The sequence below is a fragment of the Canis aureus genome, chromosome 5, assembly GCF_053574225.1.
Source record: "Canis aureus isolate CA01 chromosome 5, VMU_Caureus_v.1.0, whole genome shotgun sequence".
In the NCBI taxonomy this organism is placed as follows: Eukaryota; Metazoa; Chordata; class Mammalia; order Carnivora; family Canidae; genus Canis; species Canis aureus.
Genome location: NC_135615.1, coordinates 85,760,082 through 85,786,733, shown reverse-complemented (window position 1 = coordinate 85,786,733; position 26,652 = coordinate 85,760,082). Strand labels below are relative to the sequence as shown.

The 26,652-nt window shown below is 52.7% G+C and overlaps 1 protein-coding gene and 2 long non-coding RNA genes across 5 annotated transcripts in view; 2 read left to right on the top strand and 1 right to left on the bottom strand.

The window, feature by feature from the left end:
• Positions 1-3,603, top strand: part of LOC144314960 (uncharacterized) — a 5,000-nt gene extending 1,397 nt beyond the window's left edge. For both annotated transcript variants that reach the window (XR_013380790.1, XR_013380789.1), the window contains one exon: positions 74-3,603. This is a non-coding gene — a long non-coding RNA (uncharacterized LOC144314960). The remainder of the gene's footprint in view (positions 1-73) is intronic.
• On the bottom strand, positions 3,425-24,957 carry EXOSC10 (exosome component 10). 2 transcript variants are annotated; one of them, XM_077899660.1, is made up of 25 exons: positions 24,798-24,957; positions 22,996-23,132; positions 21,211-21,334; positions 19,674-19,778; positions 19,240-19,405; positions 18,969-19,083; positions 17,807-17,882; positions 17,492-17,602; positions 17,150-17,293; positions 16,445-16,635; positions 15,352-15,508; positions 15,050-15,198; positions 14,821-14,871; positions 14,114-14,225; positions 11,922-11,972; positions 11,686-11,764; positions 11,490-11,599; positions 9,718-9,813; positions 9,332-9,406; positions 7,925-8,012; positions 6,888-6,961; positions 6,142-6,313; positions 5,387-5,448; positions 4,165-4,238; positions 3,425-3,565 (listed from the first exon to the last, which is right to left on the bottom strand). In XM_077899660.1, the coding sequence occupies exons 1-25, from the start codon at positions 24,906-24,908 to the stop codon at positions 3,535-3,537; spliced, it is 2,661 nt and encodes an 886-aa protein (XP_077755786.1). In that variant the 5' UTR covers positions 24,909-24,957; the 3' UTR covers positions 3,425-3,534. The 2 variants fall into 2 exon arrangements, with proteins under 2 accessions (XP_077755786.1, XP_077755787.1); XM_077899661.1 differs by lacking the exon at positions 22,996-23,132 and having other exon boundaries at positions 24,798-24,938.
• Positions 24,408-26,652, top strand: LOC144314962 (uncharacterized). The gene is made up of 2 exons (XR_013380791.1): positions 24,408-24,571; positions 25,341-26,652. It is a non-coding gene; the product is annotated as an uncharacterized LOC144314962 (long non-coding RNA).

Here is a 26,652-nt window from a genome sequence, read left to right as displayed (position 1 = left end):
AGCTGAACAAAGCTGCTCCAGCCTGTCTATGCTCAGGAGAGGACCATAAATGACACCTTACCCCCTCCTGCAGGAGGTGAAACCGCAGTTTGGGCCTCCACACCAACAGGGAATGGAGTCTCTAGGATGGTGTCAGCAGTAGCTCAGACCTTCCGAGTCCAAAGAAAACAAAGATCCTAAAGAAAAATACTGGCAGAAAGTCCCTAGATGTACGGGGCCACGATCCCGTAGATGTCACTCAGCTTCTGATCACAAGGAGCAGAAGCCTATGGTTGTGCCAGAAGTAACTGAGCCATCCCATCACAGCCCAGTCACATTCACGACGGCTACGGAGGAAACCAAGGCAGAAGGTGAACGTTTCCCCGAATTCAGACCGATGCACAGCGAAGACTCAGTTGTGAGGCCGGGGGTCAGCACCCCAACCTGTCAGTGTGTGGGGACTTATCGTCGGGAAGGGGGGGACGGGCAAATGGCCGAGGTCGGGGGCAGAGGCTGCGGTGGCTCCGCCACAGGGCAGGTGTGGGTGTCAGTCACGGGGAGACGTCAGCAGCTCACGCCCGAGCACCCTGTTCGGCCGGGCAGGCGGCCGGGGCTGCGAGAGCGCGTCAGCCTGGCCACTGCGCGGCGGGACTTGCTGAAAACGCTTGTGGCAGAGCCGAGGCACCCGACAGCAGCGCGCCCCGGTGGGCAGAGGCCCTTGCGGTCTCCGTCCGCCTCCAGCCCGCGGGCCCTGCCGCATCCCTCCCCCAGGGCCTCGGGATCCAGGCGCTCTCCCGGGGCTTGGAACTCCCGTGAAGGCCCTACAGCTTGTCTCCAAACATCCCCAAGGCTCTTGTCTCCATCCCGTGGCTCAGCCGTCCTGGACTTCGGGTTTCAGGGGCCAGTAACATTTCAAAGACCCATCTGGGGACCGACATCAGTTTGCCAACTCTTCCTTTTATGGGGATCCCTGGGTGGCGCAGCGGTTTGGCGCCTGCCTTTGGCCCAGGGCACGATCCTGGAGTCCTGGGATCCAGTCCCACGTCGGGCTCCCTGCATGGAGCCTGCTTCTCCCTCCTCCTGTGTCTCTGCCCTCTCTCTCCCTGTCTGTCTGTCATGGATAAATAAATAAATAAATCTTTAAAAAAAAAAAAAAACAAAATTCTCCTTTAGAAAGGCCTCAACTAGCACTGTCTATGGCTCCCATCTTTTTATAAAACAAAAACACAAAACACTGCCACGGAGACAAAACGAGTAAGGGCAAATTCCAAACAAAGGACAAAGAATGGGGTGCCTGGTGGCTCAGCAGTTGAGCGTCTGCCTTTGGCCCAGGGTGTGATCCTGGGGTCCCGGGATCGAGTCCCGCATCGGGCTCCCCGCAGGGAGCCTGCTCCTCTCTCTGCCTGGGTCTCTGCCTCTCTCTCTCTCTGTCTGCCGTGAATAAATAAAAAAAATCTTCAGGGAGAAGAAACCAACAACCAAGGACAGAGAATCCCCTTACCTCTGTAAGAAACTGAACACGCTGTGTCCTTGCGGTTGTGTCACCTCCGGCCAGGGCTAAGCCCACCTGGGCTGCTCAGCAGGGCCCGGGGCACACGGCCGGCCCCACTCCGGAGGCTCTCCGAGTTCTGCCAACGGCACAGCGTGCGCAGCCCGGTCCCGGGGCCCCGTGCCGCCATCTGCCTGGCAGGTGTGGGGTGGAGCCCGGGCTTCCACCTTTTGAAGCAGCTCCCGCCAGGTCTCTGGCAGAGTCCACACTCTTGAGTGGCAGTAATGACAAGGTCCTCGGGATTTTCTCCCCTGCTCATCAAGGTCCAACCCAGACGGACCTTTCATGAAGCCTCCTCAGGCCATCCGCAGGAGAAAACCATTTTTCACTCTTAAAAATTCCCATCTGTCCTTTTTTTTTTTTTTTTTTTAAATCTAGCAGAGACTCTGCCATTTTGGGGGCAGACGGCTTATTGTGCCTCCATGTCTCTTCTCTCCAAATTCTGTACCAGAACCCTGGACCCAGAGGGACTCATGGACTGAAATGACTTTCCCAGCAGCCTCTGCCTGGTACGTGACTATGCGCCGGCCCACGGAAGTGCAAATGGGCTGCATCCTTTTTTTCTTTTTTTTTTTAATTTTCTTTATTTATTCATGAGCGACACAGAGAGAGAGGCAGAGACACAGGCAGAGGGAGAAGCAGGCTCCACGCAGGGAGCCCGACGTGGGACTCGATCCCGGGACCCCAGGATCATGCCCTGGGCTGAAGGCAGCGCTAAACCGCTGAGCCACCCGGGCTGCCCGGGCTGCATCCTTTTAAAGGGACACCAGGTATGCATCTCCTCCTTCCTTCCTTCCAGCTGAATGGAATGTGGATGTGATGGACGGAGCTAGGCCAGCTACCTAGCCCATGAGGTGGGTGCCCCGGGTTCCAGGTGAGGACAGAAATGGAACAAGAGCCAGAGTGGGAACTGCCAGCGGCCACACTAGCTCTGGACTGAGACTGAAGAGAGAAGAAAAACATCTGCTTTGCTAAGTCACCGAGAGTCTGGCTTTTCTGTCCGTTGCAACCATTCTAGTCCTAACTAGTCCAAACTTCAGCCCGTGTTGGGCCTGGGCTGCTGGCTGGCAGCAGGGCGACGTCGGGATCCATGCCCCCCAGGGTACTGCCCGCACAGCCTGCCCCTCTCACTCATCTGTGAGAAAAGCTTCTAAGAAAATACGTTAAGTGTCTGTGAAAACAAAACTAATGGCATCATTTTATGCTTTCTGGTTTCAATAGCCCATCCCAGGGTTAAAATCAAATGGAATTCTGAACAAGCTCCATGCCACGTTACTACGAAGGATACCAAAATGGAAACCTACGTGCTCAAAAATGGTGGTGGGGCTGGAGTGAATTTTGGGATGAGAAAAGACAGAACCTTGGAAAAGTGAAAACCTGTAGAAACATACACCCAAGTTCAGAAACGAAAATACACATGGTACAAAGCGCTGACACCGGAGTGTGAACGCTGCCCTCGGGGTGGTGGGATTACAGAGGACGCGGTTCCTCTCTTTTCCTCATTTCCTACAGCGAATGTGCTATTACTTTTTTAATTGGGAGAAACAATGTTAAAAGCAAAAGGGAGCGAGACAGGAACGGGGAGGAGCCGGCCCTCTGGAGGCCACAGCCGGCTCTAGACTCCACCAGGAAATCCTCTGGGGCGTTTGTACCTTGTGGCTTCACTGGCAGGACCTGAAGGCACGTGACAGGCCGCCCTGACGTCCTGACAACGGAGAGTCCGTGCTCCCGCCTCGTGGACGCGCCCTTCTGAGACCCTGGATTTCTCCAGAGATCGCAGCGTCCTCAAGGGCACACTTACCCACAGGCAACTGAAGACGGTGACCTGAACAGGGTGGGGTCTGTCCTCTCCTGCCGGGACTGTGGTGGCAGCAAAGGAAAAGTCAGGAATCCCCCTTCTTCCAGTAAGAATTATTTTTAATGGCTTGAAAATGAGTCTGTACAAAACCAGCACCACCATTTGGTGCATCCGGTCCACTGGGGAATTCCAAGGGTCTCCTCCAACACTATCTCTTTGGCCAACTGTGCCTGAAACCCCTGCAGAGACGGTGGGAAAACAAGAGTTACGTCTTCCAGTTTGGCTGGAGGCTTATTCTCAGCTCGTTTGCAAAGTGCCGCAAACCCTACTAACCCACAACCGGCGGAGGCACGGTGTGTTCGGGGCTCCTGCAGAACGGGACTGCGCGGCCGCGTGACCCCCACGCCCGGGGACGGGACGGAGTGCGCTGGGGAAGTGCCCTGGGGCTCCGGAGCGGGGCTGCGCCAACAGATCTAAGGGCAGTTTCCCTCCTCCGCAGGCCACACCCTAGGGGTGAGTCGACTCTAGGCTTTGCCCCGAGGATGTGGGTTTCATGTTTTTAATGGAAATATTCTTAAATGACAACCCGCATTTACTTATGGGGTTTTCCCCTCATTCCCCAGAAACGGGCAGGGCTGGGAAAGCTCTGAGCCTACCTGCTTGGAGGCGACCCGGGAAGCCGTATGGGTATAGGCAGTGAGTGACGGGGTCTGCGTCCTGGGACGCGGCGACGGTCGGGGGTGGCACCCGGCAAGGCCCTCCCCTCCGCCTGCCTCAGCTTCCAGAGTGACAGAGGGGCATCTGGGATCGCGGGGCCGCGCTGGCCTCGACCACGTACCTGTCTGACTTTCCGGTTGGAAAGGACATGCTTTTGTTTCCCGACTGTTTAAGTTTTTTGGGTGCGGCGCATTTCTGAAAAAGATAAAAACCCATTTGGGCCCAGTGACAACCTGACCACAGGACACACAGGAAACACTCATGCGCCCAGCTGGCCCATCCAAGACTCCGGCGCCACCGGTGTGACTGGTTTTCTCGCAAACGGACGTTTCTGGGCGCTTCTGAAGGCTGGGCCGGCAGGAGGAGCTACTACTGGGAACAGGGCTCCACGCACGCCTCAGCCTCCGCAAGCCAAACCTGTGGCCACACTTGGCTCCGACCGGCACCAACGCCCACGGGGGCAGATGCAGGCTTGTGCGGGCGCCCGGACAAGGGTGTGTGGCCTGCAGCTGTAATTCCCATGGTAGCAAACAGAAAACAGCCCTGCAAACCCCACACCCGCCTTCGCAGCCTCTTCAGCTTTCTTTTTATTGCTGGGGGTAGCTGATGGGTATTGCGTGTACTGGGGAAAGGTGGGGGGAGGGAAAGGACGTGCAGAGGGAGAGGGCTGCTGGCCGGGCCGCCGTCTTCGCGGCAGAGGAAGAGGGGAAAAGCACCGTGGGCACGCGAGCAGGTGGCAGTTCTCATGGACGGGTTTCTTTTCTCTCTCTTTTTTTTTTTAATTTTTAATTTTATTTTATTTATGATAGTCACAGAGAGAGAGAAGAAAGAGAGAGAGAGGCAGAGACACAGGCAGAGGGAGAAGCAGGCTCCATGCACCGGGAGCCCGACGTGGGATTCGATCCCGGGTCTCCAGGATCGCGCCCTGGGCCAAAGGCAGGCGCCAAACCGCTGCGCCACCCAGGGATCCCGTTTCTTTTCTCTTTAGAGGCAACTTGTATTTTGTTTCTGAATTTTTTTTTTTTTAAGTTTTTTTTTTTTTTTTAATTTTATTTATTCATGATAGTCACAGAGAAAGAGAGAGAGAGAGAGAGAGAGAAAGGCAGGCAGAGACACAGGCAGAGGGAGAAGCAGGCTCCATGCAGGGAGCCCGACGTGGGATTCGATCCCGGGTCTCCAGGATCGCACCCTGGGCCAAAGGCAGGCGCTAAACCGCTGCGCCACACAGGGATCCCATTTCTTTTCTCTTTAGTGGCAACTTGTATTTTGTTTCTGAATTTTTAGGCAACTCACAGCTGACATATATGACGTCCTTAATTGTATGTGTCGGGCGTATTTCTTACCTTGCCGGGCTGGGTCTGCTTATTTGGATCAAACTGGGAAGAAGGTTTGGATTTGCTGTTTCCTGGAAGGTAAGAGAGGCGATACCAGTGAGCGCAGCGAGGCCGACTGCTGGGCAGGCACACGCGCCCCCGCGAGGGACTTAGGCTGACACGGATCACGTGTCGTGTGCTCCGTCCCGAAGGCAGTCCCTACAGCAGGCTCGTCTGTCACGGGTCTATCTCCGCGCAGGCAGGTGCTAAAGCGCCAGCTCCTCTCACTCCAAGGACATCCGTGCTGGTCCCTGCACGCCGGCCATTCCATGCCACTGGCAGTCACGGGGCCCCGAGACACAGTCCTGCCCTGCCCTCCCTGTCTTCCAGACCGGGGCTCCTCCAAGGTGGGTGGACTCAGGGCTAAGGGGCCACGGAGCACCTCCCGGGCATCAGGTTTCTTCAGGTAACTCTGCCCTGTTTGTCTGAGAAAACGCGTTTCTGGGCACAAGCTACCGTGAAGACACATGGAGTCACTACTGGAAAGGACGGCACCTTGCTCGACTACCAGGGTGGCTATGGCGACTGAGCTCCAGCGCAGGGCGCCATGGGCGGTGCCTTCTGTCTGGCCCCGGCCCCGCTTTCCCTGGAGGGTGCGAGCCCTGCCTGCCCCGGGCTGCACGGGTGCCTATTCCTGCCTAATCCTGCCGTCTTCACTCCCAGCTCCCCCCCCCCCCGCCCCCCACGGCCCGACACTCCTTAAAGGGCACCAGTCCCGGCCTCACCAGCAAAAGCCTTGAAGTCCGACTTGCTGTAGTCGTAAGGGGTGAAATCTTTTTCTGGCGGATCTGGGTCTTTGGGCTTCTTAGCAGTTTTGAGTCGTTTCTTCTCTTGTTTCTGTTCTGTGGTCCTCGGGTCACTTGTGGTTCGCTCCCTCTTCTTGGCGGCACTTTCTAGCTGTAGGTGGGAACACACCGTGGGAAGGAAGCACGGGCGTGGAGGGGACAGGCCTGCGAGCCCCCAGGCCTGCGCACCACTAGGGGGTCACCTGCCCACCGTGCCGGCACCTGTGGGCTCGCGGACAGGGAGAGGGTGCTGGCGGCCGAGAGCTGGGCGGGGCTGGTGCCAGGTGGGACAAGCTCCTCGCGGGAGGAGGACACCAGGTCATTGACAGGCAGGGGCTACGCAATCCGGGGGCTCGAGGGTGGTGGAGAACGGAACACATGCGGGCAGAGCGGGACGCACAATGGGCTTGGCCACTAACGAGCTTCGGTCCCTTGTCTCCTACCAGAGTCGGGGGGACGGTCTGTTTACTATAAATCCAGCAAAACAAATCACCTAAGAGGAGTTTGGATGTAATCTTTTTTGAGGGGAATGAGGAGGCACCGACTGATAACCAAGAGGAGCTAGAAAGACGAGTAAGCGTTATTTTGAAGTGCAGGGCAAGCCCTCCTGATGCGTGGGGAAAATCCTGACGGGGACCAGGGGCAACTCCTTTCTCAAAAGAAAAAGCAGAGGAGCCAGCACGTACGGCAGCCTGCTGTCGGACAGACACGGCCTGCTCCACGGTCGCTCTGTACTCTTCCTTGGCCTGGTCCCGGGCGGCTGCAAGAGAGCAGGGTCCATGGAGCTGCGGCCCCCAGCAGCCAAGCCTCCCCCCTCACCTGGCCGGGGCACCCCCTCCCCGCCCCCACCCCGGGAACCCAAACCGGACACGGCCAGCCCGGTGGTGCCTCTCCGAGGACCTTCCAGAGGGACGGCAACCAAAACACACCAAGGACCAGAACAAAACCATTTCCCCAGCGGGCTCCTGTGCGCGCTCACTCTGCGGCCGGCCACCCCGTCTAGTGGCTCAGGACCAGCCCTCTGGCCCCCACGGCTGCCCCTTCCTCCCCTGGGCCACAGGCCAATCGGTCCTCACGCGCTGTCAGCGTCACCATGGGGCCCATCGGCTTCGGGCCACCTCTGACCACCTCTGCTACCACGCTGCCCAACAGAGGCCCTCACCTGGCCTCCCGCCCTCGCCCTCTTTGCTGGACCCTCCACGGTCCCCAAGGGGGCTTTCTGAAGCTCAGTGCCTGTCACTGCTCCGCTCAAACCCTCCACAGCTTCCCAACCTGCTCAGAGTACAGGCCGCGTCCCGGCACCGGGTCCTGTGCCCCCCGCAGCCACTGTGCCCCGGGGCACCCTCTGCGCACGCCCAGCGAGGAACCACCACAGGCCTTACACCCGGTGGGCCAACAGGACGGAGCACTCTTCCCCTGGAAGCCGCGGTCCTTGCGACTGTCACATTATCAGACCCGCTTCTGTAAACACCATGTGGAAGCAGCCACCGGGCCTCATGCCCACCCCGAGCACTTCCTACCCCGCTCCCTGCGGAAGCACCATCTGGGGGAACGTACATCACGGGTCCCTGACCCTATCCCCCAGGAAGAGGCCAGCACACGGGGCGGGGGCTGTGCTTCGCCCCTGTCCCGCCGGCACTTTGTGGAACAAACAGAAGGATGTACGAGGCCCGTCCTCCGACAGACACTCCGATGGGCTCAGTCGCAAGAAATCGAGTGCTACCTGTTTGCTCCGCTGCCTTCTCCTTGGCAGTTTCTTTAGGTTCTTTGTGTACCTGTACCTGGCTTGCCAGCTTCCAACGGTTGCTGATCTACAATGAAAACAAACAAAACAAAAACACTCCAAAACTCAGCCACCCAGGAATGCTTTATTTTTTTAATGAGGCGATGCCGGGCGTGCTAACCTAGCAGCCACGCACACTCCAAGTCACAGATTCCAAGTCTGAGGACACAAAAAATAAAATCTCATGCTGGCTTTTATAAAATACTGATCAAGAGGACAAAGCACCACAGTATTCCCAGCACAGGGCCGGACACCTTCCTGCTCATCCTCTCATCCAATCCCTTCTATGATCCCGGGAACAAGGCATTATCGTCACCCCCACTTTGAGACGGAAACAGGCTCTGAGAAGCTACGTCTGACGGGACACGGTTAGCAGACGGTAGAGCTGGGCTCCAAGGCAGGACTTCTCAGGGCGAGAGTGCTGCCGGGATACCTCACTTGGCTGCGGTGTTAGAACGCATCTCAGATACGACAGCTGGCGTGGGAAGGTGTGCCTGGGAGCGGGCCACAGCCAGCGGGGGAGAAAGGAGGCAAAAAATCCACTGGACTCCCCACCGCTAAAGACAACAGGCAACAGGCTAACACTAGCGACAGGAGGCCCGTGCGGTTCCGCCTGCGCTCGCTGCCTAAGGAGAGAGCGCCGGGCAGCGGGGGCCAGGCCCACCCGACCCGAGCAGGCACTTCCCGCAGGAAGGCTAACGATTAACACGCGGGCTCCCAGGAACATCTCATGGGGCTCCAGGGAAGGGGTTTCCTTATTCTTGTTCATAATGCTGTTAAAAACAAACCAACAACGGAAGACAGAGTGTTTTAAAACGTAAGCTGTCACCTGTGAGAGCCCTACAGTAACACTCGAACGTCCAGCGGTACGCCCAACACGGAACGCCTACCGCACGTAGGCTAAACTTCAATTAAAAGCCAAACGCAAAAACCAAAGGCCCGTTCAGGTTCCCAAATGCTTCTGAAAATCAGAATAAGGTTCTGGCCCCCCTCTCTCAAAACATTATCGGGACACCCGGGTGGCTCAGCGGTTGAGCAACCACCTTTGGCCCAGGCCATGATCCTGGGGTCCCGGGATCGAGTCCCGCGTCGGGCTCCCTGCAGGGAGCCTGCTTCTCCCTCGACCTGTGTCTGTGCGTCTCCCTGTGTCTCTCATGAACGAATAAAATCTTTAAAGTAAAAAAAGAAACATTGCTTATATATGTCTCTCTATATTTATACATGAAGTGTCCTTTGTATTCCTTTTCAGGAGGTTCAGGATGGGCTTAACAGAGACCTGGTTCAGATAATTAAGGAGTCCCCCCGTCTTAGAAAGTCCCTCTCGGAAAGGGTGACAAATCCACTTACTTCATAGATTTTTGACGAAGGATCAAACTTTGCTGCCTGAGAAACGTGAGCACGGTGTTCGAGGGAAGGCAGGAACTGGAGGAATGGAAGGAAACAGTCACTGAAACGCGCGCAGGCCCCGGACGGGGTTTCCTGTGGGCTGCACGTGGGAGGCCTGGTCCGTGCATCGGCCCGGCCACGGCTCCCGGGCACCCGAGAGGCGTCCTTGCAGCTTTCGTCTTAGAGGACCCCGACTCTGTCCCAACCCGGACACCAGGCGCAACCGACACGCCGGGCTCAGAAGCTCCCTCTCCAGGACCGCTGGCCTCCTTTCCGGGCAGGAGGCCCTACGAGCCGCAGAAGGCTGGGCCTACCGTCAGCCCCGGGCGTACACAGCGCTCCCTTACCATCTTAAACGGATTTTCGAAGGACTCCATTATGTTCTGGGCTTTCTTCTGTGCAACTGTTAATGGGCTCTTCCCGCTCTCTTCAGCACTGGGTTCCTGCAGGGACGGGCAGAAAAGGACCAACTTATCACCGCGACCGCTGTGTGGCTTCACGACGCAAGCCGCAGAATCCTCGTGGCGGCAGCAGAACAACCGCTACTCTTCGGGCCTCTCACACGTAGGGGGCCCTCTAGCAGCGTGGGCCAGCACGCAGGAGGGCGTCTTAACACATTTATTGAACCAGCGAATTCTCAGGGTGCCCTTATAACATATGAGGTATGTGGTATTATTCTCCCCACCTTACAGATGAGGAAACTGAGGCACAGTGTGGTTATGTCTTGCAGAGCCTGAGAGCTAACGGGGCAGGATGAAGACTGAAACCGGGTCTGGGTGGCTCTAGAACTTGAGGTTGTAAGCAGACACTTGCAAATTAAAAATCAGAAACCATTATGGGGAATCAGTAAAATCAGGCAACCGGGTGTTGCTTCCAACTGGGTTCAGAACGTGCTTTCCTTCTGCTTTCTCCGTGGCGACAGTCCTGCCACACAGCACAGGACACCCAAGCACAGCGCGCCCATGCTCACGCAGCCCAAAGCTCATGCTCGTATCTTTAGGGGCCGAGTCACCTCGTTGGCCCAGTTAAAGCTCGCGGACTGCTCTGCTCAGGAATAACCGAAGCAAGACCCAATCTAAATGTATGTGATTAAGTGGGGAAAAAAAAGTTAACTCTCGGGTAGTACATTTTGCAGGTGGCATTTTGTCTTTCTGGCTTTGGCCCCGCGCTCTGGCACGATGGACCAGCTGTGACCTGTGATCCTGGAACCTACTGAACCACCAGCTGTTTCTCCCGTGAACACGTGCTAAGCTGGATACTCGTCTTTATCCATACAGATCGTATGCTTGCTTCTCTTTCTTTCCAGAAATTGTGATTTTTCCTTTAGCACATCTGTTGTTTGCACTATTCAGAGTTTTATCTGTGCATTTTCCTTTCAAGCTGGTCATTTTAGTATCCACCCATCTTGACCAACAACTGCACCCTGGTCCTCCTCTTGTAAGGAGCCCGTAGTTCAAGCCCTGGCAGAAACAAGACAGACACCCGCTGGGTAGGACAGACTGGGACGGCTCCGTCACCACCCGCTGCCGAGTGCAGGAGCACGGCTGGGCCCAGGTTGGCCACACGCGCTCCCGGACCAGACGGGGCCACTGTCTACCATGACGCAGCCCCTCTTTGGGATGGGAAACACATTTCTACCCACGTGCTGGCGCCTTCGTATCTTGCTCTTCACTGTCCCTACTCAGCCGCGCTGTACAGAAATGCTTTTCAAAGCCTCCTCTTTTTCAGCCTGAGCACGTGTAGGAGGCGCTGACTTGTGTCGTTAAGGGACGCGCAGCCCCGTTGAGCAGGGGCTGAGGATGGGCTGTGCCTTCCCTGCAGCTGGAAGGGAAGGTCCTGCCTCTATGTCACCGCAGCCCACGCCCTCCTCCCGACTAGGCATTAGCCGGCGTCCAGATGTCAACCCTTCTTCGGGGGTTTCTTCTCCTGAGAGAACCCTCCACCCGCCTCTCATGGACCACTGGCAGATCTGTCCCCATGGCTGTTCCCACTGCTGCTGGCTTTTACTTCTGGCGTTAATCTCAAATGCAGATGCAGCAGGCCGGGCAGACACCTGTTTGATAAACCCAGTAACTGCCTACGGGTCTGCGTCACCTCACCGCCATCTCCTAGCACTCACGTTAAATAGTGTGATGACGGCAGTGGCGATGAGGCATCCGGTATCTGGCAGGGCCTCCTCTTCTCTTCGCTCAGGGAAGAGGCTTGCCTGTTTCTGCGCTGGCACAGGCCCTAGAGGGATGGAAGTCAGTACAGTCAAAGCCTCGTGGAGAGTGCGTGAGGCGGTTTCTGGGCCATTCCAGAGACCTCTATGTTACCGTTGCTTGGCATCATAGGGTAGCCGTCCGAAGAGGCGTGGGAGCAGTCGTGGGGTCCAAAGAGAACATTCTCCAATCTCTGCAGCAAAAAGAAACCCAAAGGCCTCGTGAAAGACTTGCAAGCATGCGGCAGCTCTGCTGCACGGCCGGGGGCTGGCTCTGACAGGGGGCTCATCCCGCCCTGGTGCCGACCAGTGTCCTCCCCCAGAACAGAGACGACAGACACAGCGCTCTACCTCGGGACCGGGCAGTGGGCCGCTCTTCTTCACGCCACTTGCGACTTCGGACTGGGGAAAAACAAAAGAGCATCTGAGGAAAGGTGCCTAGACGTGGCGACCACATTTCCCCAGCACAGACTGCGTCCCTCCACCGGACGCGCCTTACAAGAGCCCGCAGACGTTATGCCGCCCTTCATCCCTGACAGCAGTGCCTGGCACTATAACCACGTAGTGCTCAGCAATTATTTGTTGAATCGAAGAATGAATGAAAGAATGTCTCTATCACAAGACCCAATGCAGATTTCTGACAGCTTGAAAGAGAGTCTCCTCTAGAAACCAGGGCTTCTCTACTTGCCCAAACTGTAGACTGAATAAAAGAAATCTTTTTTTTTAAAGCAACGTTAACACGAAGACTGAAATGTGTATATCCTGAGTTTCTTCTTTATCGCCCTAAAGGAACTGATTTAAGTCTTTCTGGATTCATAATCTCTCAAAAAATTGCTAATACAATTTATTATATACCGATATCACCACCGGGGCAACACAATAAAAAACTGTCCCCCCAAATTCAAATTGAAGCATGCAAATCTATCCGAGCACGTAGTCCCATCCCCAGAGGTGCGCGTGGGCACCCAGGCTGCTGTTCGCACCTGTGCACCGCGCGTGCGTGGAGACGCGTGTGTCTGGACTTTGAGCTGCACAGCCTGCCTTCACCCAAGTCTGCGGAAGTTTAGCATCTCCTTCATAAAATTAGTTCTTCCTGAATTCCCCATTTCTAGCCAAGGCTCTATCTTCCCAGCCACCTAGGCTTTATGTTGGGAGTGAGTTGTCTTTGACTCCACTTCTATCATCCTCCAATCTGCTTGCCGTTCAGAGAACGCTCTGGAGTACTTTGCAAAGTACTCAAAAAACCAGCAGCAACTTTCACGTCTGTTACTAAGTCACATTAACCCTTCTTCTGATAGTGCTTCTCATTTCTTTCTTTTCCTTTCAATTTCCATGACCACCAAACTCATGGGGCCTTATCATTTTACATCAGAGCTTCCAAAACATGCTCCTGGTACTGAGACCCCACTCCACTCTTTTTTTGAAGGTTGTTTTTGTTTTGTTTTTTAACTATTTATTTTAGAGTGAGACAGAGTGGGAGCAGGAGGGGGTAAGGGGAGGGAGAGAGGGAGGGGGAGGGGGAGAGAGAGAGAGAGAGAGAGAGAGAGAGAGAGAGAGAGAAGCTGACTCCTTGCTGAGAGCAGAGCCCAACGTGGGGCTCAATCTCACGACCCTGAGATCATGACCTAAGCCAGAATCAAGAGTTGGACACTTATCTGACAGAGCCACACAGATGCCCCTCGAGTTTATTTAAGTAACCTCTACACCCAGCGTGGAGCTCAGACTCCTCACCCCAAGACCAAGGGGCACAGCCTTTCTGTGTGAACCAGCCAGGCGCTGTGACCCCCAATCCATTTTATCCCCAATCCAGATTAACTGCCTCTAAAGGATAGCTAACCGGCCTAGTCGTTAGACTTTACTTGATGATGGATTATCGAAGATAAGATCATAAACAAACAAGCAGGAATGGGGCGCCTGGGTGGCTCAGTCAGTTAAGCAACCAGACTTGACTTCAGCTCAGATCATGACTTCCAGGTCGTGAGACTGAGCCCCATGTCAGGCTCCAGGCTCAGTGCAGTTTGCTTGAGATTCTCTTTCCCTTTCCCTCCGCCCATCCTCCTCGATGGTGTGCACCCGCGTACATTCTTTTCTAAAATAAGTAAATAAAAGAAATCTTTAAAAAAAAAAGTAACAAGGAGTACATTTAGCTTTTGACCATCATGAAGAAGACATGTCAGGGTGCCTGGGTGGCTCAGTTGGCTAAGTATCTGCTTTCAGCTCAGGTCATAATCTCAGGGTCTTTGGATCAAGACCCGCATCAGGCTCCCTGCTCAGTGGAGAATCTGCTTCTCCCTCTCCCCCTGCTCCTCCCACTGCCTGTGCTCTCTCTCAAATGAATACATAAAATCTTTAAAGATTTTTATTTTTTATTTTTATCTTTAAAGATTAAAAAAGAAGAAGACACGTCTACTGCCTTTCCTAACCCCTATGATTTTCTCGGGGTTTTTTAGAATGGAGACCAGATCGTGTATGGAGAAGACCACAGGTGCCAGCAGAGAGAACAGGCCTGTCGACCTGGAACCTTTAGCAGCAAAGCTTCTTACCTTGAGCAGGGGCATCTCTCGAGCCTGCTGGATTAAAAGATGCATCTCATTGATCTGCTGCCGCACAAGAGGTGGAACAGGGTTACAGCAAGCTATGATACCCTGAGGTTCCCTGAAGACAAGAAAGAACACATTCAACTCGTCATTTAGGGACATGGTCCCCTGAGGTTCCCAGACGAGAACAGAGAACGACAACTAAGATGAAGACCCGGGAAACACATTCTTATCAGGGCAGCCTGGGCGAGTGGCTTCTAGGTGAGCTTTACTGCGCCAAGCTTGGAGTAGACACCTCTTGCCGCTCGCCTCCGGCTAGCAGGGAGAGCTGGAGAGGAGCCCCATAGCTCTACATGGTGCTGCAACGGGGTCAACAGAAGATTACGAACTTAGATTCTTTGGTTATTGTTCCATTAACACCAAAAAGCATTCACGATCGTTAAGATGTCTTGGTTTGGAACAAATTACAGCTCAGAGACACACTGAACCCCATCTGAGGCATAACCACCGAAATGGCTGAAGCTCAGGTTTAGTTCCTACAGGGTAGCCAGAGGGCAGAAATTCTACATTCCTTGGACCTGCGAACTTCCTTAGAGCACTAATCTTCTCTGAGTCAATAGCCTTGAGGTAAGAACTATCAGAGAAACTGATTCTGAAGGATAAAATCTGTCCGCTGAGAAAGTCGGGACATAGCTACCAGTTCTCAGACTCACTTGGGCAGTTCTTCAGCTATCTTTAGCATCATGTGGTTTGGCAGTACGTATCTAGAACAAAACACACAGTGGGATCACGTTAAATTCTGCCAGAAAACCCCATTAAAGGCTACAACGCGAGGGAAAACGTAACCAACTTTCATGGCGAAAAGAAAAAAGGCCTTTATTTCCTTGTTACCCGAGCTGCTCGGTCTAGGAGCAGATATTAAAAGAATGTCTAATCCCTTACCCGTAACTTTCATCTTCCCTACGAGCTGTTTTATCCCTCCAGGCAAACAGCAGCTGAAAGGCCGTCAACTGCTGGGTGTTGAGATGCTTTTTCTGCTTCCTGTACAGTTCAAGGTAGGACTCATCCGTGAAGAGAGGTTTGACGAATTTCTGTAAAATATTACAGGACATTCAAGATCAATGGGCATCAGGATTGTGCCCTGGGCTCTTCAAAACACTTGGCTCTTTTCAGGAATGTAAAGACCAGAGCAAAGGACGAGGACCCTGTCAGAGACAGAGAGGCCGTGGCTGGCCAGGCTGTACCTTGAGGCAGATGTCCCTGCTGCGTTGCCACACCACCTGCAGCTGGACAGGCTGCTCGTTGCCTCGCTCCCACAGCTCCAGCCTCATTTTATCATAAATGTAAAGCAGGTAATGGGTGTCATCTCGGGCGTAGTTGAGCATTTCCTCAGGCAGAGGTCTAGAATTGCAACAAAGGAAATTATTTTGCTGCGAGGAGCAGCGACGTAATGATCCCTTTGATATCACAGCCAATGGCACAGGTATATCAATATATCCTCCATCTAATGTGACAAGCCATTGTTTTCACAGCTGGGAAGAGAGGGCAGCAGGATAACAATGTGGCTGAAAAGGGAGGCCCTGCCACCCTGAGTTTGAACCTCAGCTCTGCACACCTGTCCTTGGACAAGTCACTTAAGCTCTCCGGGCTCAGCTGCCTCACCTGCGGAACGAAAGGCACCTCACAGGCTGCCGTGGGACCACCCAGCACAACAGCCCTGAAGCTCTTAGCTCAGTGCTTGGCACGTGACAATGGCTCGGTAACAGGGGCTGGCGTTTAGACTTCTGTCAATTTTCATTTTCTATTTCCGCTTTATCAGATTCTCTTTAGAAATTCTGGCATGCGGACCTGGAGGGAAGTTGAGTGGCTTCTTCACACAACAGCTGCAGCCTCGGGGAGGAAGCTAGCCACCTGACAGTGATCGAGTGGAGCCCAAACTCCAGAAAGTGTCACAGGAACACCACGCTCTTACGCACTCATCACAAGGTGCAATCACCTACGTACCTTAGAATTCTCTCGGACCTCTGGGAGATCACCACACACCACCCCCATCCGTCCACTAGGGATCCGAGTGTCAAACCAGAGACTAACAGGGACATAAATACTGACAAGGCACGCCTCTTCCAACCACTGTTTCCGCGAAGCACACACTCCACACGGTCACCCTAAAACTTCCAGCTGTGCTTATGTTGCTGAAAACAGCTGCAGGAAAGACTAGCGACATTCAACTCAAGATTCAGCTAAACGTCACAGCCTGCGCATAGGTCTGCGGGGCCGAGAGGCTGGTGAGCACCCACGCTTCCCGCTGCCGGCCACACTTCCCCATCAAGCACACACCGTATTCTCCAGTCGGCCAGCTGATACTGCTTGTTCGATTCCACACTGCAGTAGAGTTTGAGCAGATGGTCCAGGGAGTGCCGGCCCAGGTTAAGCAGGCGCGCTGCCTGATGGGTATCAAACATGTTCACTACGTACAATCCGAAGTCTTTCTGTAGCCATTCTATGTCTGAATCGGCACCATGGAAGACCTGAAGATAAAACAGGAGTCATGCGGCACAATGTGTACAAGGCCACTGTGCTCTGAAACAAACCCTGCCTCTAGGTTATTACAACATCGGAATTAGAAGCCAGAAGGAGGATTAAGATGGGTGCAGTTTTAAAAACTCCTTTTAATTTGGATCAGCGGCCTTCCGCACTCCTAACTGCACACTCGTAACGTCCGAAACTGCCAAGAGCCAGTGTTTCTAAGGAGGCAGCTCTACTAGCTATAAGGATAGTCATTAAGTCCAAAGGATCCTGATGGCTCGGGCTCGTTGCCGTAGTCATTAACATGATGTAACGTGTCGCCGGGTGGTAACGAGCTATAGCTTAAGCTGCTCTAATTGGGGCTTAGAAATAAAAGCAGTTTAGCGCGCGGGACCGGAAAGTAGGAAATTACAATTATTTCTCTCAACTTCACCAGGTCTGTGTTGAAATAATGATTCAGTAAACTGAGCAACACTTAAATCTCATGCACAAATGAGCTACAAAAGGCTGGCTGACCTTAACGATGGTGGGGTCTGTGAGGCTCTCGTTGAGGATGTACATGTCGCTTCGAAGCTCCAGGGTGTCGACAATGAAATCTTCTGTTCGGGTGGAGATTTGCATCAGGCAGGTCAGCCCCAGGAAGCTCCTGTATGAGTGGTGCTAAAACCCAGAAAGAGGGGAGGAGAGGGAAAAATGATTACACCAGGCTTTCCTTTACTGATTTCGGGAGGGCGGCTATAAAGGCAAAATTGTACGACTAATTTCTACCAAAACACGCATCTGCTAGTCTCAGTTTTATAATCCTCCGGTGGGAGAGAGCCCACAGAGAATGTAAAATTTCACTCAAGGTCAACGTACCTCTAAGTCTACCGCGAACTCTTGACAAGTCAAGAGCTTTTCATTAAGCTCCACCAGTTCGTCCAGGGAGGACACAAAATGGCAGGGCGTCTCTCCCACAGGCCTGTATAACTGGAGCATGAAAGCACAGGTAGAAAAAGAGAGGAACGTTATGAATCATCCTTCACTAAAGCACAAAATGAACTAGGAATTCAAGAAATGATCCGAAGTTGCAACCTTTTACTTTAAAGTTATTTAAGGAAAGCCAAAATTGCACTGATTTGATTCTTCCTGGACTACTTGGATATCATCCACAAGCCAAGTTTGGGTGCTAACCTGGGGTTGTGGCTTTTGAAGGACTGACTCTGGAGGAGTGAAGTGATCTAGTTCATACTGGTAAGGATGTGCAAACCTGAATAAAAAAGAAAAAAACCTTTTGATGAATTCTGTGATTCAAGGAGAAACGATGCTTTAATCCAATTTGTAAAAGCAAAGGAGGAGAGACCATTGTGAAAACATTTTCTTGCTATAAAAAGCACCATTATTTTAATAATTCAAGGGCATCAAAAAAAAGGTCATGCTGGTTCATGCTTACAATGTGATCATTAAAATTCTACTCATCTATAAAGATTTGAGCTCCTATTTCAAAACACTGCGTGGCTGCCATTGCGGATGATACAAAAACATGCAATGTGCAATTTCTTGTGGTCTGGAAAACACAACCCGTGGTGAGAGAGGGTGGGGCAGATATCTCAGTTGGTCAGATGCTAAATGCTATTTTTTTTGTTGTTGTTGTTCCTCTATCATCTCTACTTGCAGAAAAATCCTAAGTCTGAGTTCCTTGAGGGCAGGGCTGCCTCTCATCACCTGTATTTCTTTAGCACTTGGCCTGTGGCCTCATGGTGCAGAGCTGTGCCCGAAGGAATGCTGCTCAGGCCCATTCTGGCTCCGCGTGAGGAAAAGACCAACACTAGCAAAGTTCTTACCGTCTTTTTCCCTCGTGCAAGGTCCATTTGTCTACTTTAAGCAAGTGTCTTTTTTTTTTTTTTTTCTTTAAGATGCTTATGCTGCCAGTGAAAACTGCCTTTTCTTTGCTGAGTTTATGAGCGGGCCCCTACCTCACTGTAGGAGTCATACCCGGTAAGAAAGGCAGAGCGGCAGGGGAGGAAGGACAGTTTTAAGAACACTTGGGGTTTCAAGTTCTGGTTGGATGGGAAGTCAGCACCCTTTGTTTTGTTTCTGCCTCTATACAGTGGGGGAGTGTGGTGGCTGCTTCCCAGGGGTGCAGTGAGGGTTACCCAAGACACCGTTTGTGCAGGCCCTCCATGAACACAAGCCGGAGGTTTTACCAAAGAGATCCACATTAGGATAAGGATAGCAATCACCCATTCCTCAGATTCTTTGTTTCATTTATGTATTTCACAAAAATGAAACCAAGTGAGAATATGGCATAAAGGTTCAGGAGCCACAGCACGAAGTTCCAGCAGCAAATACTTACATGTCCTGCTCCACCTGCTGGGTTCTCTGTTGATGGATGAAATCAGCCAGGGCAGGGGGGACATCCAGGTCCTCCGGACGATCCTGCGGGCGCTCTCTCCTTTCTTTCGAGAGTGCTGGAGACCCAAGCAGTGACAACACCACCATCAAAAAAGAGGTGAAAACATTCACATCTTAACTCGTCACCGAGTGGCTAACTGGCTCTTTTAGAAGACAGAAAGGTGGGAGGGAGAGGTTTTCCTCTGTCCTTAGGCAGAGTTTGCATGCCTTACCCTGAGGGAGGGGTTTCTGAGCATTGGGCTTGATGAAGATCTTGGGAAGAAACGGAGTGTTGGAGTTGTCGATCTTTTCTCGGAATTTAAGCTGCGGCCGGACGATGTTTTTTGCATGAAGCAACCGAAAAGTTTCAGATTTTGTTTTTTTGCTATATTCTCCTGCCTGTGACAACAAGGAGTTTATAACATAGCAACTTGATGAATTAGAAAAGTAAATTCCCACTTATGCCTTCTGCAGGCATTCATTTAAGAAAGTATGTGTATGTGAGGTTGCGGGGTACAAAGGAGACAAGACGTAATTAGGTCGTGTCTGTTTATGAGAACAAGTTGTGGAATGGCCAGTTCTGTGTCCAGTAAATCAGAACAGAAGAGGCAAAGGCCCTATTATAAAGATGACGTCTGAAGCTCCAGCCAATCTGAAAAGCCCTCACCTTACGGTTCCAGCTGGACACTATTGTTTTGGGAACCTGCAGTCCTGCCGGGAGGACAGGCTGTTGATTCTTATTCACACCTGATGCCTCATCCAGTAAAATACCCTAAGGGCAGAAGACATAATAGTTTAGCACCTTCCTTTCAGGGTTAACAAGTTAATTACCTAAGATGCTTAAGAAACAGATTCAGAAAATGACATGTAAAAATATTATATTATATTATACATTACATAATATATTAATTATATTTAATTAATAATTATATTTATATATTATATACATGTTTAGCAGATACACACACACACACACACACACACACACACACACACACATATATACCTGAGAGAGTCATCCAAAGTAATTAAAGCATTATTTGCTCAAAGACGGGGCAGAAACTGGCCACTGCCCACCCCTGATCAACTCCCTTTACAGCTCTTGGTTGGGCTGACAAAGCAAAAGTGACTTACAGTGTGATGTAGCCCACCAAAAGAATGAAAAAGACCCTAGACTGTAGCTACTCAACACAAAAGGCTGGTACCCAGAGTGAGAATGAGGGTGCTCTGATCTACTCTGTCCCATTGAAGCGGACATGCAGTATCGGTTTGGGCGTCCAGGTCACAAGGAGTAACATGGCAGGACTTGAAACCATAAAATATGAGAAACCGCTGAAAGACCTGTGGGCATTTAGATTGTGGAAGAGATGACTTCACGGGACAGGAGAGCATGATTTAAACATCTGCAGGACCGACATGGTTGGGTGTTAGCTTTATTTTGGATGATCTCTACGTATTTCTGTAAATAATGTTCTGCTGTAGAGTTAGAGGAGGCAGAAGTCAGCTAGATCATATGATGCTCATTTCCTTCCAATCACACAAATCAGGCTGTTTAGCAGATTATAGATAACAGTAAAAAAAAAAAAAAAAAAAAAAAAGACTATATTTTGGTTGGCCTCTTCCCTTGCCATACAATAGGATTTGCATATCTGGAACACAGATTTATAAGAGGCCTCCACTGAGCGGTGATAGGTTGAGGTAATATATCTGAAGACAACTGTAGTTTTTTCTTTGGGGAAAAAGAAGCCAGCTGTCAGGAAGGGAATGTTGTTGGAACAAGAAATGCTAAACTTGTCATTTCCTCGGATGTTCTGGTTTCTTTTTTTTTTTTATTTTATTTTTATTTTTATTTATTTATTTTTTCATTTATTTATGATAGTCACACAGAGAGAGAGAGAGAGAGGCAGAGACACAGGCAGAGGGAGAAGCAGGCTCCATGCACTGGGAGCCCGACGTGGGATTTGATCCTGGGTCTCCAGGATCGTGCCCTGGGCCAAAGGCAGGCGCTAAACTGCTGCGCCACCCAGGGTTCCCATGCGCCACCCAGGGTTCCCCTTTTTTAAGATTTTATTTTTAAGTAATCTCTATGCCCAATGTGGGGCTCAAACTCACAGCCCCGAGATCCAGTGTCACCTGTTCTTCTGACTGAGCCAGCCAGGAGCCCCTATTTGTTAATTATCTCAAGAGTAAGATGAAACACTCACCACTCTTTCCAGAATGACATCATTGGTATCAACTAGTAAATCAAACTTATCCTCCAACTCTGTCACTTTACTTCGGTCCTTAATGTTGCTTCGACACCCGTGGTACTGCATTACCCTACTCATGCTAGGAAGGACAGAAAAACCAACGTTAGTTCATATACTTTATTCCATTTGTTCCCAATCTGAGAGAAGGCTTGAAAGGCTGGGCTCCGACTGTTCCCACCAATTTTTTTTTTTTTTTTAAGATTTTATTTATTTGTTTGAGAGAGAGCACATGAGAGAGATGAGGGGAGGAGCAGAGGAGGAGGGAGAGAGAATACCTGAAGCAGACTCCTCGCTGATCGTGAAGCCCAACGCAGGGCTTGATCTCACAACCATGAGATCATGACCTGAGCTAAATTCAAGAGGTGGAGGCTTAACGGACTGTGCACCTCCCCAAATACTTTTTGATCAAACTAATAAAACCTGTACGGTCATAGCAGAAGCATTGCTAGTTGTGTGGTCTTGGACAATTCCCTAAATCTCACTCAGACTCCCTTTCTTCATCTGTTAATTGAAAGGGTGGAAGAAATTACCTCAAAGCTTCCTTCAAATTCTAAAAAATATATCATACTATGTAAATAATATACTTTGCATTCATTGCTTTATCATAAAATCTAAAATAGATGCTCTAATTTTTTTTTTTTTAAGATTTTTATCTACTTATTCATGAGAGACACAGAGAGAGGCAGAGACACAGGCAGAAGGAGAAGCAGGCTCCATGCGGGGAGCCCGATGTGGGACTCGATCCCGGGACCCCGAGGGTCATGCCCTGGGCCTGAGGCAGATGCTCAACCACGGAGCCACTCAGGTGCCCCCAGATGCTCTAAATCTGTCATGCAAGTTAAACGAAATCACTATTTGTGTACTGTCCTCATACACTTATTAAAAAGCTAATACCCACGGCTCTGCAAGCTGTGTGAGAGAAATCTTGGCCTAGGCTTTCAAGTCCATCATTAACTCAAAGATTCACTGTCCAAAAATAGGTGCAAAAGTCAATATATTTATTATTTTTATTTTTTTTAAAGATTTCATTTATTTATTTGAGAAAGAGAGAAAGAACACATGCAGGGGGAGTGGAAGAGGGAGAAGCAGGCTCCCCTCTGAGCAGGGAGCCCGAAGTGGGACTCAATCCCAGGACCCTGGGATCATGACCTGGGCTAGAGGCAGATGCTTGACTGTCTGTGCCACCCAGGGGCCCTGTCAATAATATATTTTTTAAAAGTTAAGCTCAAAATTTACCAAATAACATTCCCCTACTCAAAATAAAAAACATTTCCCAAATCAACATTGTGTAATTTATTTTTTAAAGATTTTACTTTTCTTAAGTACTCTCTGCACCCAACAAGGGGCTTGAACTCAATCCTAAGAGTCGTATGCTGTACTAAGCCAGCCCGCTGTCTCGTTTTTATATCTTATAGCTCTTTTTTAAAAAAGATTTATTTGAGAGAGAGAGAGAGTACGTACAAGCATGTGTGATTGCAGGAGGAGGGGGGCAGAAGGAGAGGGAGAAAAGCAGATTCTGTGCCGAGTGTGGAGCCTGACAACGGGGTCAAATGCACAACCTTGAGTTCACGACCTGAGCCAAACTCAAGAGTCAGACTTAACCAACTGAGCCACCGAGGTGTCCCCATAGCTCTTCATAGCACAGAAAAATACAGTTAAGAGAAAACCAATTTCAGGGGAAATTACCTATTTTTCTGTATTTGTATCTGTCGATATGAGAAAATAATAGATAGGACTTACCAGTGAAGCAACCTGTCTCCCTGTGTTTCGCAAAATGCCTGGAAGCCGGGAAAACTTCGGTAGAAATCATACTCGTCACCAAACTGTGGTAGGCCCCCGGATGCCTTGGTCACTGCCACCACCGACCCAAGGGCAAACTGTCAAAACCCAGAGAAACGAGCGTGGTTTACACACCCCTCCCCGTTCACTCGGTAACTCACTCCTCTCGAGATCTGCTGCACACGGGCAGCCCGCGGGGCTCAGCGGTTGGGCGCCTGCCTTCAGCCCAGGGCCTGACCCCGGGTCCGGGGATGGAGTCCCACGTCGGGCTCCTGCAGGGAGCCTGCGTCTCCCTCTGCCTGGGTCTCTGCCTCTCTTGCTCTCTGTGTGTGTGTCTCTCTCTCTGTCTATCATGAATGAATAAATAAAATCTTAAAAAAAAAATTAGAGTAGGGATCCCTGGGTGGCTCAGCGGTTTAGCGCCGCCTTCAGCCCAGGGCCTGACCCCGGGTCCCGGGATCGAGTCCCACGTCGGGCTCCTGCATGGAGCCTGCTTCTCCCTCTGCCTGGGTCTCTGCCTCTCTTGCTCTCTGTGTCTCTCTCTCTCTCTATGTCTATCATGAATGAATAAATAAAATCTTTAAAAAAAAATTCGAGTAGGGACCCCCGGGTGGCTCAGCGGTTTAGCGCCGCCTTCAGCCCAAGGCCTGACCCTGGAGTCCCGGGATCGAGTCCCGCATCGGGCTCCCTGCACGGAGCCTGCGTCTCCCTCTGCCTGGGTCTCTGCCCCTCTCGCTCTCTGTGTGTCTCATGAATAAATAGATAAAATCTTTAAAAAAAAAAGATGGGCCGCACACGGTACATTGTGCTGGATGATGAGTCCGCGTCACAGTCACAGTCATTTAGCGCCGGTTTCAGCTCAGGCTCCGGGGATGCGGCGGCGGGCGCTGAGCGCGGAACCAAGTCTTGGAGCTCGCGGGCTTGGGAGGGTCGGAGGGAAGGACAAGAGCATCTCAGACAGACGCTCCACGCGGCCCGGGTTTCGTCTGGGCTCCGTTAGTCTTAACTGCGGTCGCGGGCAAGTGGTTTTTTATATTTTTATTTATATATATTTTTATTTATTTACTTATTTACTTATTTATTAAGAGACTTTGTCCTTCATTCGTGAGAGACACAGGCGGGGGGGGGGCGGGGGGCAGGGTCCGGGGGCGCCCGACGCGGGACTCGATCCCGGGACCCCGGGGGCGCGCCCTGGGCCCGAGGAGGACGCTCCGCCGCTGAGCCCCCGGTGTCCCTCGCTCCTATTTGTCGAAGATCTTCTTTACTTGTTTGTTCCCAAGAGACGGAGGGAGGCGGGGGGAGAAGCGGCGCCCGCGGGGAGACGGCGCGTGACGGCCGATGACGGCCGATGACGTCGGCGCAGAGCCGGGCGGGGTCCGCAGTGACGTCACCGCGCGCGGCCGCGGGCGCCGGCGGGGCTCCCGGGTAGCCAGAGCTCCCGGGAGGGGCCGGCGCCGGGGTCCGTCCGCCCGTGTCTAGGGGGCAGCGCGCGGTTCAGACGGGGACGCGGTGACGGGAGTCGGGGCGGCTCCGACAGGTGGCGGGACCGGGAGGCGCGCGGGCGGGGCCGGAGCGGCGGGGGGCGGGGGCGCGGGGCCCCGGGTCTGCAGCCTCCCCCCGGCGCCCCCCCGGGCTTGGCGCGGACGTGAGGACGAGCGGGCGCCCTGGGAAGGCGACCGCCCCGACCCGCGTGCGATCTGCGCCCGGAGAGGCCGCGGGGGCGCCGGCAGCCGCCCGTGGACCCCCGCGCGCCCGGAGCTCACCTTCACGAAGCTGTCCGCGTCCGGGAAGCCCGGCAGCACCATCTCCCCGTCGGGCTGCGCCGCGCTCGTGTCCGCCGGGGCCGCGGGCTCTCGCGGGCTGGGAGGCGCCATGTTTCCCGGCCTGGCGGGTCCTCTCGCGAGAGCGCCGAGGCCGCCGCGCCGGACGCCACTGCGCATGTGCGGGGCTGGCTCCCGGGGCCGAGCCGGCGGGGCGCGCGAGCCGCTTGTTGGCCCGGGTTCCCCCCCCCCACGCGGGGCCTCAGGTCTCTGGTCCGACGCGGCGGGGCCCGGGACCGCGTTCCCGCCCTGCTAGGGCCGGCCGCCCCCACCTGTCCGCTCCCCGGCTCCTAGCGGCCACCTGCGCGGTCACCTGCTGGGCGCCCCACGTGCCCCACGTGTCCCGCAGACGCCCTGGCGGCCCCACCGCGGGGAGCACGTGCCGCAGGTGGGGAAGCTCCGCGCGGGGCCCCTGGACTCCGGGGCTTCGAACGCGTGCCCTGAACGTCAGCCCGTCTCTTGTTCACGATCTTTTTTTTTTTTAAGGTTTTATCTATCTGTTGCGGAGAAACACAGAGAGAGGCAGAGGGAGAAGCAGGCTCCACGCGGGGGGCCCGACGCGGGACTCGAACCCAGGACCCCGGCGTCACGCCCTGGGCCGAAGGCTGACGCTCAGCCCCTGAGCCCCCGGCGCCCCAAGATGTCCTACTGCAGGAGACTTGCGTCCACCCCCCGCACCCAGCACGACAGAGACTAGCCCGGTCCATTTGAACAGCACGTGGTTTTGAGCTTATTCCACTTGGGTCAGCCCGACACCACCCGTCAGGCTTGCTCTGTGCCTCCCCTGGACTAGCTCAGCCTTAAAACCAGCTTTCGGGCTGCCTCATACCATTATCCGCAGGTTAAGGAACTTGTTCAGAGTCACACGCGGGTAGAATGGAGCACAGTTGAGATTTGAAAGTCGGGAATTTGAGGCCACAGCCTTAATTCTAGGTGCTTCCCAGAGTTCTGATGCCTTAGCCTGGAGAACCGCATCCCCCTGACTGACTTATCTCACTTAGAATGATACTCCCTAGTTCCATCCATGTCATTGCAAATGGCAAGATTGTTTTTGATGGCCGAGTAATATTCCATTGTCTCTATGTATAGATCACATCTTTTTTATCCATTCATCACCGGGTCCTGGGATCGAGTCCCACCTTGGGCTCCCCGCGTGGAGCCTGCTTCTTCCTCTGCCTGGGTCTCTGCCTCTCTATTTCTCCAGAATAAATAGATAAAACCTTAAAAAAAAAAAGATACCATGACGGACGTCCGGGCTCTCTCCATAGTTCAGCTACTGTGGACATTGCTGCTGTGAACACTGGGGTGCAGGTGCCCCTACGGATCACCTTTGTATCTCTGGGGTAAATCCCTCGCAGTGCAATTGCTGGGTCTCAGGGTGATTGTATATTTGACTTTTTGAGGAACCTCCATCCTGTTTTCCAGAGTGGCTGCACCGGCTTGCATTCCCACCAGCAGGGTAAGAGGGTTCCTCTTTCTCTGCATCCTCATTGACATTTCTGTGGATTTTAAGAAACAAAACAGAGGAACACAGGGATGGGATGGGAAGGGACGGAAAAATAAAGCAAGACGAAGTCAGAGAGGGAAACAAACTGTAAGAGACTCTTAACCACAGGAAACACACTGAGGGTTGCTGCAGGGGGCCAGGGTAACCGGGTGTTGGGCACTAGGAGGGCACGTGACATAATGAGCACTGGGTGTTAAATCCAACTGATGAACCACTGAACTCTGCCTCTGAAACTAATAATACACTGTATGTTAATTGAATTTAAATAAAAAAAAGAATTGTACCAATGTG